Below are 13,255 nucleotides of genomic sequence, written 5' to 3'. Positions count from 1 at the left end.
TTAAACCCACTCATTTTTAAACATGTACTCTATATCATGACATTATTTATAGGATTCAGGATAAGTCCCAATAGTTTAAATTTGTTGCTAAAGTAGACAACCAAAACAAGATGTTAGTCATCGTCTATCGCCTGGCGACAAAACCCGTACCGCTAAGCGGTGCATTAGTTTTCTGGGAATCCTAGAATTCCCTTGCACCTGATTGAAACCCTAAATCTTCTAGAACACGATTCAATCATCCAATTTCATATAATTTACATACAATTATATCTCTAGCATGCATACACACTCAATTAATCCATACACTTGCTAAATAGCCAATTTAGTAATATGCGCAACACATTTCGCATCCATCCCCAAATCCTCATAAAACCTTCATGTTCATGATCCCTCCCCAATCATCAAATCATCACAAGTAGGGAAACATTCCCAGTAAATTATATAATTAAACAAACAAATAATAGCACAAAAATTTTCAGATTATCCAGGCATATAACAGAACACCCCTAAAAAGGCAGATTGCACCAAAAATCAGTTTGTACCGCCTAGTGGGCCTTCATTGCTGCCAGACAGTTTTTTGTAGAACCCAAAAAATTGGGTGAAAACAGAATGAGTTGCGTGGCGTGCCTCCTTAGCTGCCAAGCGATTTTTGAACAGGAGGCCAAAAACTTCAAAAAAACAACACAGAGAAGAGGAAATTGAGACGCTCAAACCACAATATAACGCAGAACATATTATTCAAAGTAAAATCACGCAAGGATAACTCCCCTTACCTAAAGACTCCTTTCTAGCACTCAATCTATCTCACTATATCACAATTTCATTGTTCTCTCTTCCTCGCCTTGTAGGCACATTCACTAACCTTATGCTTTCTCACAACCTCTATCTCCTCTCTCTTTCAGCCCCAATATAAATAAAATAAATAAAAATTAATTTATTAAAACTAAAGTTAATAGCCATTACTTAGGTATTTTACTGCACTACAACTATGCTTCCACATTCACAATATATTTGTAAAATAAAACACAATTCAAATATCACACTAATGACACATACAAGAGTCAAACCCAAGTCCTTTCAACATCCCTAAGTACTCTCAACCACTTGAGCTAGTATTATTCTTTGTCCATGACTTGTCAATTAATTCTTTTAGGATTACTTCCAACCCACAATTATTTGTAATTTATTTATTATTATTATTTATCCCAACTTTCTGGGTCTTACATTGACAATCAATATGTTTTTCATTATGTTTTCTTATAACGGAGATCCACATCTAGTGTTTAATGAAACTTTTTGTTTTTTAAAGCCACTTATACGAAGAATGCACGAACAAGATAATTAACAAGTGACTTCAACAAACAACACAACAACTATAGCTATGCATGCAATGCAAATAAAACGTGTCCAATCAAAATACATCTTGTTGAAAATAACTCGTACCTGTAAATATGTCAATGATACAGATGAACAATGAGAAATAGAAAGACAGGAGTGGGATTGGGGACCATAACTTGGAACAGGCAGGGACTACAATGTTGATATTGAAGTTCAACACAAAGCAACACACTAAAACATTTAAAAAAAAAAAAACCGTTAGAGGATGTTGAAGAGTAGAGATCCGAGTGTTTTTTCAAAATGTGAAAACTTTAGAGGTGCAAGGTTTTAGTTAAAAAATATGGAAGGACAATTATTTTTTTAATTACCCTCACCTACTTTGATATAAATGTAATCAATGCAGATATTTAGGAATATAAAAAAAGTTATTTGTGTAAAGAAAAACCTCGTAGAGTTAAAACAAAAAAAATAAAATTGGGTCATGCCATTGCCCAAGTCATTGGCCCAAGCCATAGAACCTCGGGTTGATGTTCATCATATTTTAAGTATTTACATACTATATCATATGTTGAAATTAAGTGAAGTAAATAAATTTCAAATATGAATTTCAACGACTCAATTAATTAAGTTTTATTTTTGAAAAATTGTTAAAAGTGTAATTGTATTATATTTTAACTTTTATTACTAAAAATGTATTAAATACTTCTATGTATATTTATATTGATGTTAGTTAGGCATGTTAACAAAAGTATCTTAAAACATCATTAAGGAAATAAATATTTATTATTAGTGCGTGAGAAACATGAAATCCACATGATAATTTTTTATTTATTAAAATACATTACTACTTATTAATTAATCTGACATAATAAAATCCTTGTGTAACACTTACTGTTATTTATGACATAAGACTCACTCTAACAGTTACAGCCCACTAGAAAATTGTATAAAGTGGTACTAGTAATTATCGTATTATATTTATTATAATATCAAATATTAATAATGCAAAAAGGTGTTAGAAAACGTGAATTACGGAAACTCTTAATTTGGGGTAATTGTTTCAGCAAGGCATGCGTGACAACAAAGGGTTGTGTTGCTTCTTGTGTGTCTGTTCCATCAGAATTCCATGATCTCTTTTTCCGTCACCTTTGGCATCAACATTAAGGCTTCAGTTTACATGCTCAGCAGAACCCTTTCCTTTGATTCTGAGTCATGATTTTCTAGCCGAAAAGTTGTGTGTGAGGTGTCAACAAGGTGTATAACTTATCCTTCTAAGGTGTCTCTATGTGCATCTTTATCTTCATTCCATCAATTAATTTTCTTCTTTAATTATTAATTTTGTATGCATATTCAATGGCTTATAGGGTCAAGGGATCGAATTGAACATCTTGGCCCTGCAATTCCTCTATTAGTTTCATCAGAGGATATTTTTTGGTATCATTTGTCTGGTTGTGACAAATGGGGGCATCTTCTGACAACGTTGACAACGTAACGGGGTTTATTCTGGCTGTCTCTTCCAGCATTTTCATTGGCTCCAGCTTCATAATAAAAAAAATGGGGCTAAAGAAGGCTGGGGCTACAGGGAAAAGAGCAGGTTCATGATTCCTCTCATGTTTTTTCTTTTCTTTTTCGCATGACAAGTGTTGAATTATTATTTTTTCAATTCTTATTTTTGTTTTTGTTTGACCAGCTTCGGGAGGGCATGCATATCTCTATGAACCTTTTTGGTGGTTTGGAATGATCTCTAGTAAGTGAATTTCAGTCTTTTTAAACTATTTCACTTCTGCATTTACTGGAGTAATGTACCGTGTAATATTCTTAACTGCAACACATGCATAAACCACCTACCTACTTGTTTTAATCTGTATAGGATTTCTTGCTGTGACCAATTGTGTTGCATGTTTGACCTAATTCTTTTTTAAATGTGTGATTGTATTCATCATGTTACTTTATATGATATACTTCATTTTGGACCTTTTTTCTAATCAGTTGTGCAGTTGAGTCATGTAGCTTCTAGACAAGATTTTAAGGTTTGGTGGCCTTGCCATGTCACCTTTTAGTATTAATTCTTTTTCTCAGGTAAAAACCGTGTTTTTAGCTTGAATATGATGCTTGAGCTTCTTAAATTTTCCAATTAAATGAAAGGTTTTGTTATCTTTATTTCTGTCTATCAGGGAATTACCATTTTACAGTTAAGGGTACAAGGATGTAGAATAATTTCTACATATTTGGGCTACCAAAAATTCTTGATTTCTAATCGATTTCTATCTCTAGTAACAAGTATGTAAGAGTAGAGATATTCTGGTCCTTTTACTCCACCAAGAATTGCATAAAGTGATGGTCTGAGATTATTACTCCTCCCTCTCTTGCAAAGATACAAACAGTGGAAGGATGATGACTATTTCCTTTTTCCATTCTTCTATGATATAATCTGATAAATGTTGACTTTATGTTTTATTTGTTCTTACTTTTGATGATAGTACATTACAAGTTACGAATAAAAGCAACGACCGAAGTAGGTGGACTTGACTTGCGAATTTTTATATTTGATGAAGCTTTGAAAGTTCAAGATTCGGACTGTTTTTATCATAAACTCATGAAAAATTTAGTCAGACGAAGGACTGACTGGGGTTTCATACTTTTACATTATATACAGTTGGGGAATATCTATACACCCCTTTTTTGTTTTATGCTGGCTTCCATATTCATGAGATTTTGTGAAAGAAATAAGCTTCTAATCTATTCAAACCTTAAGTAATGTTGAGTACGTGTCACTGCCGCTGTTTGTTACTGTTACATGTTCAAGAATTGAAGTTTCAACTTCATATGATTACAAAAAATGCCTTGGCAAAAATCGATGTTGGGCAATCTTACGCACGTGTGTTTTTGTGTGTCTATACATCTTTGTACTCTATAACCAGAAATAACGTATCTGCAAATATTCTCACTTCTTACTAATCTGATGAAAAATTCATCTACTAATTCATTATGTATGCTTAAATTTCGTAGTGATTGTTGGGGAAATAGCCAATTTTGCAGCCTATGCCTTTGCTCCTGCACTACTTGTAACTCCTTTGGGAGCTTTGAGTATAATTTTCAGGTACGGGGACATTGTATTCTTCGTGGCATTTGCTTCCTTTGAGACAATTGTGGATGCGCATCATCATCCATCAAATTTGAATTTGGATGCTGTTTTCATTTAAGAAATAATTGCAAACTAATATCACGATGCAGTGCAGTACTAGCTCACTTTATCCTAAAGGAGAGGTTGCACATATTTGGTGTGCTTGGATGTGCTCTCTGTGTGGTGGGATCTACAACTATTGTGTTGCATGCTCCCCATGAAAGAGATATTCACTCTGTTAAGGAAGTGTGGGAACTTGCTACAGAACCTGGTAACTTTTATCCCTGATTGCTTGGTTTCAACATTCTTAACCATTGAATGGATTCAAGGCATTTATGTATGATTAATTATGCTGACATTGACTTCTTTTATTCATCAACAGGATTTTTGATCTACAGCTGCGTAGTTGTGGTTGTGGTTTGCGTCCTTATTTTCTATTTTGTTCCACGATATGGGCAAAGCCATCTGATTGTATATGTTGGAATATGCTCTCTCACAGGCTCAATTACGGTATCCATTATATCCTCAATGCTCATAATATACCTACCCTCTTAAAGTTAATTTTGTTCCTTGTTGGGTAGGTTATGAGTGTGAAAGCAGTTTCAATAGCTTTGAAGCTCACATTTGAAGGCAACAACCAATTCGTTTACTTTCAGACCTGGTTCTTTACAATTATTGTCATAGGATGTTGTCTTCTGCAGATTAACTACTTGAACAAGGTAAACTTTAACTTATCTTTACTACATGTACCGTTGGTGACATGTATTCCAAAGTACGACTCGATATAATTATGCTAAAGTTAAATTTATTTTTCAAAACCTTTTGTATTGGTGATTAGAGTACTAGCATTGAAAATACTATTTTGTTTTTTCTAAGATCTTTAACATTTGAACTTGATGATTAGTTTGTATGTTATGCTTAAAAATATCTAACTATGCTTTTGTACAGGATTCTGTCATTTGCTAAATGGAAATGTCTGCACTTTTAATCTAATATTTGGCATTTGGAAAAGTTATAAGTTATAATAAAAGGTTTTCTGTGGTTTATTTATCTTAATTGACATTGAACTAGTTCATTTCCTTCCATGTTCAGTTAAAGATGAATAATACTCAACATGCAATACTTTAGAAATGGCATGGCACATACTCTGTGCACTTTCTTTAATAATTATAGTCAAGAATGCTAAAATCCTTGAAATAAGTGTAATGAGTTACTAGTTCAAGACAATATGATTATTGATTGTAATGCTATTTATTTATTTATTTTGGAGACATATTTCAGGCTTTGGACACTTTTAACACCGCAGTTGTATCACCAACTTACTATGTCATGTTTACGTCATTCACCATTTTTGCCAGCATAATGATGTTTAAGGTAACTAATTACATATTTTATATTGCTTTATACTTTTAGTTTAAAATGTGCTTGGGGATGCTGCTATTTTTTTTTTATTAAGTCACTAGCATCAGTATATTATCTGCAACCCCAATTATGTTGACACCTTCGATAACATCAATAATCTGCAACATACTTAGATATTGTTGGTAAGAAAAATAAAATGTAGTATGTCGAAAGTAAGTCAATACATCTATTATCCTCTCTATGAGATACTTGAAACTTCGTCTTCATAAGAGCCATACAACCATCTATTGAAAAGTCTCCAAGGAATACAATATTAGCCCATTTCCAAAAGTTAGCACCCATTTCACATATTCATTTAAAACAATATCAATAACAAAAAGCCTGCTTTCACTTGGTGGATTCAGCCACATTATCAATATATGCCATTGTGCTTCCAAATCCTCAAATTTTGGAAGAACTATATATTATATTAAAATGCCTACGGGATATATAGCACGATAAGGACAAAATCCAATTTAGGTACTTCAGATATAAGATTCTTGTTTCACCTAGTTTTAGTTAGACTACGAAGAAAACTAAACTACCGGCGGAGTCGGAATTAATTTGACGAAAAATAAAATTTTTCCTTGTCATGATTTGCTTATAACTTGATAGTTTTTATTGTATATTTCAACTAGAGTGGTAACATTTCTAGAATTTGGATCGATCAAGGTTTACCCCCTTCGCAATCATGTCTAGAATAGGATTTTTCATAGCATTTAAAAGACCAAGAGTATACAGCGCAATCTAAGAAAAATTGAAGTTCTATTAAAACATACGGTGACAAATTATAATTCTTCTAAGGTTGAAAGGATTTAACATTTATAAGGAAGGATATGTTAATGATTACCTAGAAGATGCTTGAGTATGGTTATTACAAATTTATAATGAGCAATGAGATCATTAGAGAAATCATTACCGTACACCCTAGTAACATGAATAGAATAATGGATGATGAAATTTTGACAAGGTTACAATGCATGATTAACATCTACGATTGGTCAATTATCTGCATTGCTATATTGTCTTGTACACTCATCTCAAATCTGCAGTATAATTGCTCTTAAATAATATCTTCATCGGTAGTTTGCAAATGGATTGCAAATCATTAACTGCTTTTCTGCTTTGTTGATTTTCTACAGGAGTGGGACACACAGCATGCATCACAAATTGCTACTGAGATTTGTGGCTTTGTCACAATTTTATCTGGGACCTTTCTTCTTCACAAAACCAAAGATATGGGTAATAAACCCATACAGACTCCGGTTTTTACAACTCCAGAACGTGAGGATAATATCACATCGACTTGATAGCCATGTTGAGTTTAAACTCTAGCCTGGAAAACAGGGGTTTTTCATCTTTGTTTCCAAACTAGAGGGTTTTCAAATCCTTTGAAGATTAAGCTATATATGAAATTTCAAGAAGAAGGTCAAAGAATGAGTGGTATTTATTGGTTTTAACTAGCTTGTAGTGTTAGGAAAGACAAATTAGAAAGTAAGAAGAGATAAATGTTACAAGAAGCAGACAATATTAGAGATTAATATCATAATTTAGTTTCCTGTAATCTTTTTCTTTCGATTTTCCCTTTGGCAATTTCTATGAGCAGATGATTTTTGTGTGAAATTGTGAATAGCTAATACTCTAAAGTTAGTCTTCATATGAGATCACGATCCTTGAAATCCATTTGAAAGTCTTGTTATGGTCTTCACACCTCAATGTTGTCTTGACTCATGAATGAAAGAAAAAAGGTTGAATATTCATTTGGCTAGGTCTAATGTATATTTAAGATAAATATACATGTGTACATGTATATTTAAGATCAATTAAAAAGGATAAAGTCAATTTTCAAAAGATATTTTTCTAGCTAGGTCTAACGTAATATGCTTGATAGAAAGGACGAAAATAATAAAAAATTGAGATAATTTGTTAACTCCATTTGTTTATACTATGTTAGAATTATGTATATTCATAGCAAGATCAATCTTAGCTGAAATAAGGTACTAAGTGGCACTTTTAGATAATTAATTATATAGCAACTATCATATAAAATTCCTCCCCTAGAACATAGATTAACCACTCTAGCTTGGTGGTCAATTCACAAAATTTGAGAATGTAAAAGGAGAAAAAAAAAGATTAAATATGTTTTTGGTCTTTCAAATTTCATTGAAATTTGGAATTAGTCCCTCTTCGAAATTTTTAACCAATTTAGTCCTTCATTTTTATAAATGCGTAAATTTAGTCATTCTAACCAAATTTTGTTAAGTTTATTTGTCATTTCAAATGCGTTTTATGATAATATTTGAGTTAATATTGAAGCAAAAATATGTCAAATGGTATAAATAATCCAAATACTATCATAAAATGTATTTGAAAGGACATATAAATTTAACAAAATTTGGTTAAAATGACTAAATCTACGCATTTATAAAGATGAAAGACTAAATTAGTCAAAATTTTTGAAAAGAAACTAATTTTAAATTTCACTCAAATTTAAAGGGCAAAACATATTTAACAAAAAAAAAAAAAAGTATAATAAGAATGGAGGATTGAATTGTATATCTAAAACTTTCGGAAATTTTCGTTATTCACCATCCGAAGGTATATCATTAGACACAACTCTTGGCTTGACAGAATCATTGTCAACAAATTGTCACAAAACTTGTTTATGAAAGAAACATTATCAAGAGATTGTCACCATTAAACAAAACAAATTGGAAAAATAAAACGTGAACAGCAGGATTCGAACCTGCGCGGGCAGAGCCCATATGATTTCTAGTCATGCCCGATAACCACTCCGGCATGTCCACAACTTTGATAAGCGCTTTCCAACCTTTTATTTTATATATATGTAAATAATCTGATAAAATTTACTATTATTCTGGAAATAAAATTGGCCGGAAAATTTTTGGTTGCAGCTTTGGAATATAGCTTCTGGTCACTTCATTCTCCAGTGAATTATTATTTGGATATTTTCTCCAGAAAAATTAACTTTCCGGGAAAGTCACGCCACACCTGTTATTCCAATTCCGAAACCGGCAAGGGTAAGCAAGCTCCATCCTTTTTTTTTTTTTTATGTTTTTACATTTTCGTAGAGGTCATTCGATTAACTGATCGCTAGGTTAAATTCGCGGATTGAAAAGGCGAAAAAAAAAAAATTAAAGCAACTTGCACGATCTTGGCGTTCTCGATGCAATCAGAATCGCTATCGGAAAAGGTTTTGGTGCTCACGGAGGAGGAGGAGGAAGAAGAAGAGGAAGATTGCGCAAGCGTTAGCGTAGGGATTATTGGTTCCCGATGATTCCTCCGAGACGGAAGAAATGGACCGAGGCCGAGGAGAAAACCCTAATCGACAAGTACGGGGAGATGGTGGCGGACGGTTCGCTGGCGAAGATGCGGACTCGCGAGAAGAAGTTCAAGCCGATTGCTTGTCACGTGAATTCGGTGCACCACGTGCGCGATCCAGTGACGTACCCTTGGCAGTGGAGTTGGAAGGACGTTTCGACGAAGGTGCAGAACATGAGGCACCAGTATCTACTGGTGAAGCAGAAGATCAAGAGGCCTGAGTTTTCGGGGTCCGGAGGAGGTGATTGTGATGATGGGAGTGAGTTTGATTGGGTGGAGGGGCTTACTCATTGGTCGAACTTTCTAAGGTACAAGGATGTGTTTGGGGATGTTGCACTTGTCGTTGGTGGTCATGGTGGCAATGAGTTGATGGCGATTGAGGATGGGGATCACGTGGATCGCCATGGGGATCATGGAGATGGGTTTCTTGCTGGTGGTGGGGGGATGGACATGGTTGAGTTTGGGCAGATGGGTCATTCTGGGGATGGTGATTTTGGGGCTGCTATGGATGGTGTTGACAATGAGGTGATGGGGTTGGGGTTTGAGTATGAGGCGGAGGAAGGGGAGGTGAATTACAATGGGAGTGGTCGGGAGAGGGAAGATGCGGCGGAGAATGGTTTTGTGTTTGAGGAGGAAGGGGAGGTGAATGGGTCAAGTTTGAAGAAGAGGAAGGTGGTGAAGGGGATGGAAAAGAAAGTGTGGCGGATTCTTGGTAACCAACTGGGGCAGTTGAGGGAAATGGAGGCGCGGTTTGAGCAGCGTGAGGTGGAGAGGGAGCGTGAGAGGCAGAGGAGGGAGAACTTGCGAGTGGAGCTTGATAAACAGTGGGAGAAGAAACTGGAGGAGAGGGAAAAGGAGAGGGAGGAGAGGGACAAGGAAAGGGACAAGCTTAGGAGGCAGAGAATGGCGGAGTGGGAAGCTATGGAGAAGGAAAATGAAGAGATGGAAAGGAAAAGAAGAGAGGAAGAATTGATTCATGAGAGGGAATGTGAGGAAAGAATGAATTGCAGGAGGCTAGAATGGAAGAAGAGGGTTGACGAGATGCTAAGCCAGCACCGAGCAGAAATGGGCCAGATGCAGACTCGGTTTCTTCACGAGCAACAAAATCTTACTAGCCAATTGCTTGGTCTATTCTCTCAATGGCATGCCCAACCTGCTGGCCTATCTGATCATACTAGTGCCAGCAACCATTATCTTTCACAAATGATGCAAAATTTGCATCATGTGAATGGAATTGTTCATGGTGACACTAGGGTCGAGGGAGATAATCAAGAAGATCAATTCATTGTTGATGGATGATGTATCTCTTCTGCCATTTTGCGCATCCGGAAACATTTCTGTCACAAGAAGTGTCGAAAAAGTGCACATAACTGTGGAATGCATTTTTCATTGTACTTTCTTCAATTAAGTATGATTGTATACCTTGTAGTTTATAATATTTTAGTGTAACTAATTCATATAAATAATGCTCTTCATTTCTTGTTTTTGTCTGTACCGAACTACGAAGCCGAGTGTAAAGGTAACGTTTTTTGTCCAATACATGTTTTAATGCTTCTATTCTCACTTTCTATAATTTGTGGACCAATTTCTGTTTGATTTTTAATGTGCTATTCAGCCCTTTATAATGCTAATGAAACAGTAGATGATATCTAGACTTGTTCATTCTTTGTTACTGTTTCCTGTTATACTTTCATATCCTGTATCCTATCCAAATTTTAACAATAAGGCAATCTTGGCCTTGTTTAACCCTTGTGCATGTGTCAGATGTGTTTTAAAGGGGATCTCATGGAGTAAAGAATCTGAGAGGTGTATTTAGATTTACTTTTTCTTCCTTACTTTTATACTCTTACATAGTAAACTTGTACTCTGCCATTGTTCTCTTTGTGATCGTTAGTTACTAGTGTTCTTCATATTTTGATTTCTTGTGTTGATTTCTAGTTTTGTTCTGCAAGATTATGGTGAGGAGCTACAATGAAGTTGATTGGTAACTTTACCAGAATCTTTTGTATAATATTTTTTAAATTGATATATATAGCTCATCTCGTCGTACCCTAATAGAAAATACCCTCTCGCATTCACCCTATTAGCAAACAATACATATTCACAACTAACTGTCCCGTTTCCTGGAGTTTCATATTCTTTGCTAGTTGTTTAACCGCAAGACTTAACATTTGTTTTATTTTACAGTTACTAACATCAACTATTGGTATCGACTTTTAACTTCCAACCATGTTTCTTAACTGTCAAATGTTACCCAATGATAACTTTTGGTCTTCTCTTATATTATCCTAAATTCCCTGTACTTTTTTGGTGAAGTTTCCATTATTTTTAGAAGTATAGACAAACGAGTCAGTTTGGGTAAAATTTCAGAACAAGCATTTATTGAAGAAAATTCATTGTACTTTTTCAAGGAGTTAGACGGGAGTGCTTGAACTTGTTAGACAGTTGAGGTAAGTTAATTTTATACTAAATTACTAGGTTATTTTATGTACATATTATCTTCTTCAGGTAAACATATAGTTGGCGAGAGCTCCACCTGAAGGCTGTGGTTCTTATTTGAGAACATTCATGCATACGGAAAGCCCCACCTGAAGATTTTAGAAATTTCTTTGGCTTTACAATTTTTGGTTGGGACGGGGGAATTCCGACGATTGCCCAGCTTTTTGGTGTTATTTTTTAACGAACTTTTTCATAAAAGATTTTTAAGAGAAAAATAAAAATTAAATTAACTGTTTTACAAGTTAACTTAATTTATAGAAATTTTGTGTATAATTTTTTAAAATCTTTTATTTTTAACTTGGAGATAAACTAGCTTTAACCTCTGTAAATTTTATTTATTTTATTTTATAATTTTCTCTTGTTGAAATTCCTTTTGAAAAGGATGATTCTGGAAGGATTTTAACTGTCTTGTCATCTCTTGCTATGGTTGGCATTGTATTAACATGAATGACACCCTTGTCCATCCATATAGAAGATTGATTTTCTGGGCAGACAGTGGGATTAAAATTTCTAATTCAAGAATTGAAGAAATCATCGCGACTGGTTTTGATTTATCTCTGACCGTTTGAAGAAGTTGAACATACCTCCCGATGTAGCCAGACATACGTGACTCTGATTTGAGTAAAATAATCCTCATAAATATGGTTAAATCAGCTATTGTAAGAGTAAAGGAATTCCTGAAAAGATGTTGCGGAGGCAATTGAATAATTTTTCGCTCCAAAAATTTGTTTTGGTCATTTATTCCATAAATAACTCTCATGATTAAAAAAAAATAGAGGAAAAAACAAAAATGAACTTTTCAATATCTCTTTTATAAGTTAAAAGCTATGATACACATATATCATCTATATATTGGATATGACACATATTTAATATGCTAATACACTAATTTTGAAAATAATAGGACATGACACGTGATATATGCATATTGAAAAATATATAATTTTTCTTAGAAACATAAAAAATATATGATTATTCTTGTATGAATTCAAATTAAAATCAAATATATTAAATATTTTTAACATAAAAATTTATAAATTATTCTCATCATAAAAATATTATTAATTTTTATATTAAATACTTCATTAATAAATATTGGTAAAGTATTCTAAAATATCAGATACGGAATACGTGACACAAATTGAAGTATAAATATATCATAGATTAAAAATAAAAGTTTAAAGAAATGAGAAACTTTGCATAGGTCACACTATACGTTGCCACATTGTTGAGTTGAGGTAGAAGGTAATTTTTGTGACAACAAAAAGGCATCAATGCACATTACATATATATAGTCATATGAGGACACTAGATGTAATCCACACAAAACGAGGAGTTGTGCTCGAACCATGATAAGTTCATTACACATCAAGCATGCAATTTATGGAGTCTAGTAGTGTACAATGACCCAATCAAAGTGCCCCATTTCTTGTGTAATGCATGTGGTGTATCCATTCAACCAGTTCTAATATGGACCCTTGTTTTACTTTTGTCACATAAAAAGGTAACTATGAAATGGTGATATGTGCATCTTATCAATGTCACATTGAC

At 33.9% G+C, this 13,255-nt stretch overlaps 2 protein-coding genes and 1 non-coding gene across 5 annotated transcripts; 2 read left to right on the top strand and 1 right to left on the bottom strand.

Annotated features, from left to right (window-relative positions):
* The first annotated feature begins 2,365 nt into the window (after positions 1-2,365).
* Positions 2,366-7,486, top strand: LOC114176102 (probable magnesium transporter NIPA1). 2 transcript variants are annotated; one of them, XM_028061033.1, is made up of 9 exons: positions 2,366-2,592; positions 2,703-2,932; positions 3,029-3,085; positions 4,348-4,438; positions 4,573-4,733; positions 4,845-4,972; positions 5,044-5,181; positions 5,744-5,836; positions 7,006-7,486. In XM_028061033.1, exons 2-9 carry the CDS (start codon positions 2,797-2,799, stop codon positions 7,171-7,173), a joined length of 972 nt encoding a protein of 323 aa, XP_027916834.1. In that variant the 5' UTR covers positions 2,366-2,592; positions 2,703-2,796; the 3' UTR covers positions 7,174-7,486. The 2 variants fall into 2 exon arrangements, with proteins under 2 accessions (XP_027916834.1, XP_027916835.1); XM_028061034.1 differs by having other exon boundaries at positions 2,366-2,614.
* Positions 7,487-8,588: 1,102 nt separating this feature from the next.
* Positions 8,589-8,670, bottom strand: TRNAS-AGA. The gene has a single exon. It is a non-coding gene; the product is annotated as a tRNA-Ser (tRNA).
* A 90-nt stretch (positions 8,671-8,760) lies between these two features.
* LOC114178758 (pleckstrin homology-like domain family B member 3) lies at positions 8,761-10,762 on the top strand. 2 transcript variants are annotated; one of them, XM_028064834.1, is made up of 2 exons: positions 8,761-8,904; positions 8,982-10,762. In XM_028064834.1, exon 2 carries the CDS (start codon positions 9,158-9,160, stop codon positions 10,502-10,504), a length of 1,347 nt encoding a protein of 448 aa, XP_027920635.1. In that variant the 5' UTR covers positions 8,761-8,904; positions 8,982-9,157; the 3' UTR covers positions 10,505-10,762. The 2 variants fall into 2 exon arrangements, with proteins under 2 accessions (XP_027920635.1, XP_027920636.1); XM_028064835.1 differs by having other exon boundaries at positions 8,770-8,904; positions 9,004-10,762.
* The last annotated feature ends 2,493 nt before the right edge of the window (positions 10,763-13,255 follow it).

The sequence above is a fragment of the Vigna unguiculata genome, chromosome 3 (genome assembly GCF_004118075.2).
Source record: "Vigna unguiculata cultivar IT97K-499-35 chromosome 3, ASM411807v1, whole genome shotgun sequence".
Lineage (NCBI taxonomy): Eukaryota > Viridiplantae > Streptophyta > Magnoliopsida > Fabales > Fabaceae > Vigna > Vigna unguiculata.
The sequence above is the reverse complement of the archived record's forward strand: the minus strand, read 5'-3'. Positions and strand labels throughout refer to the sequence as shown.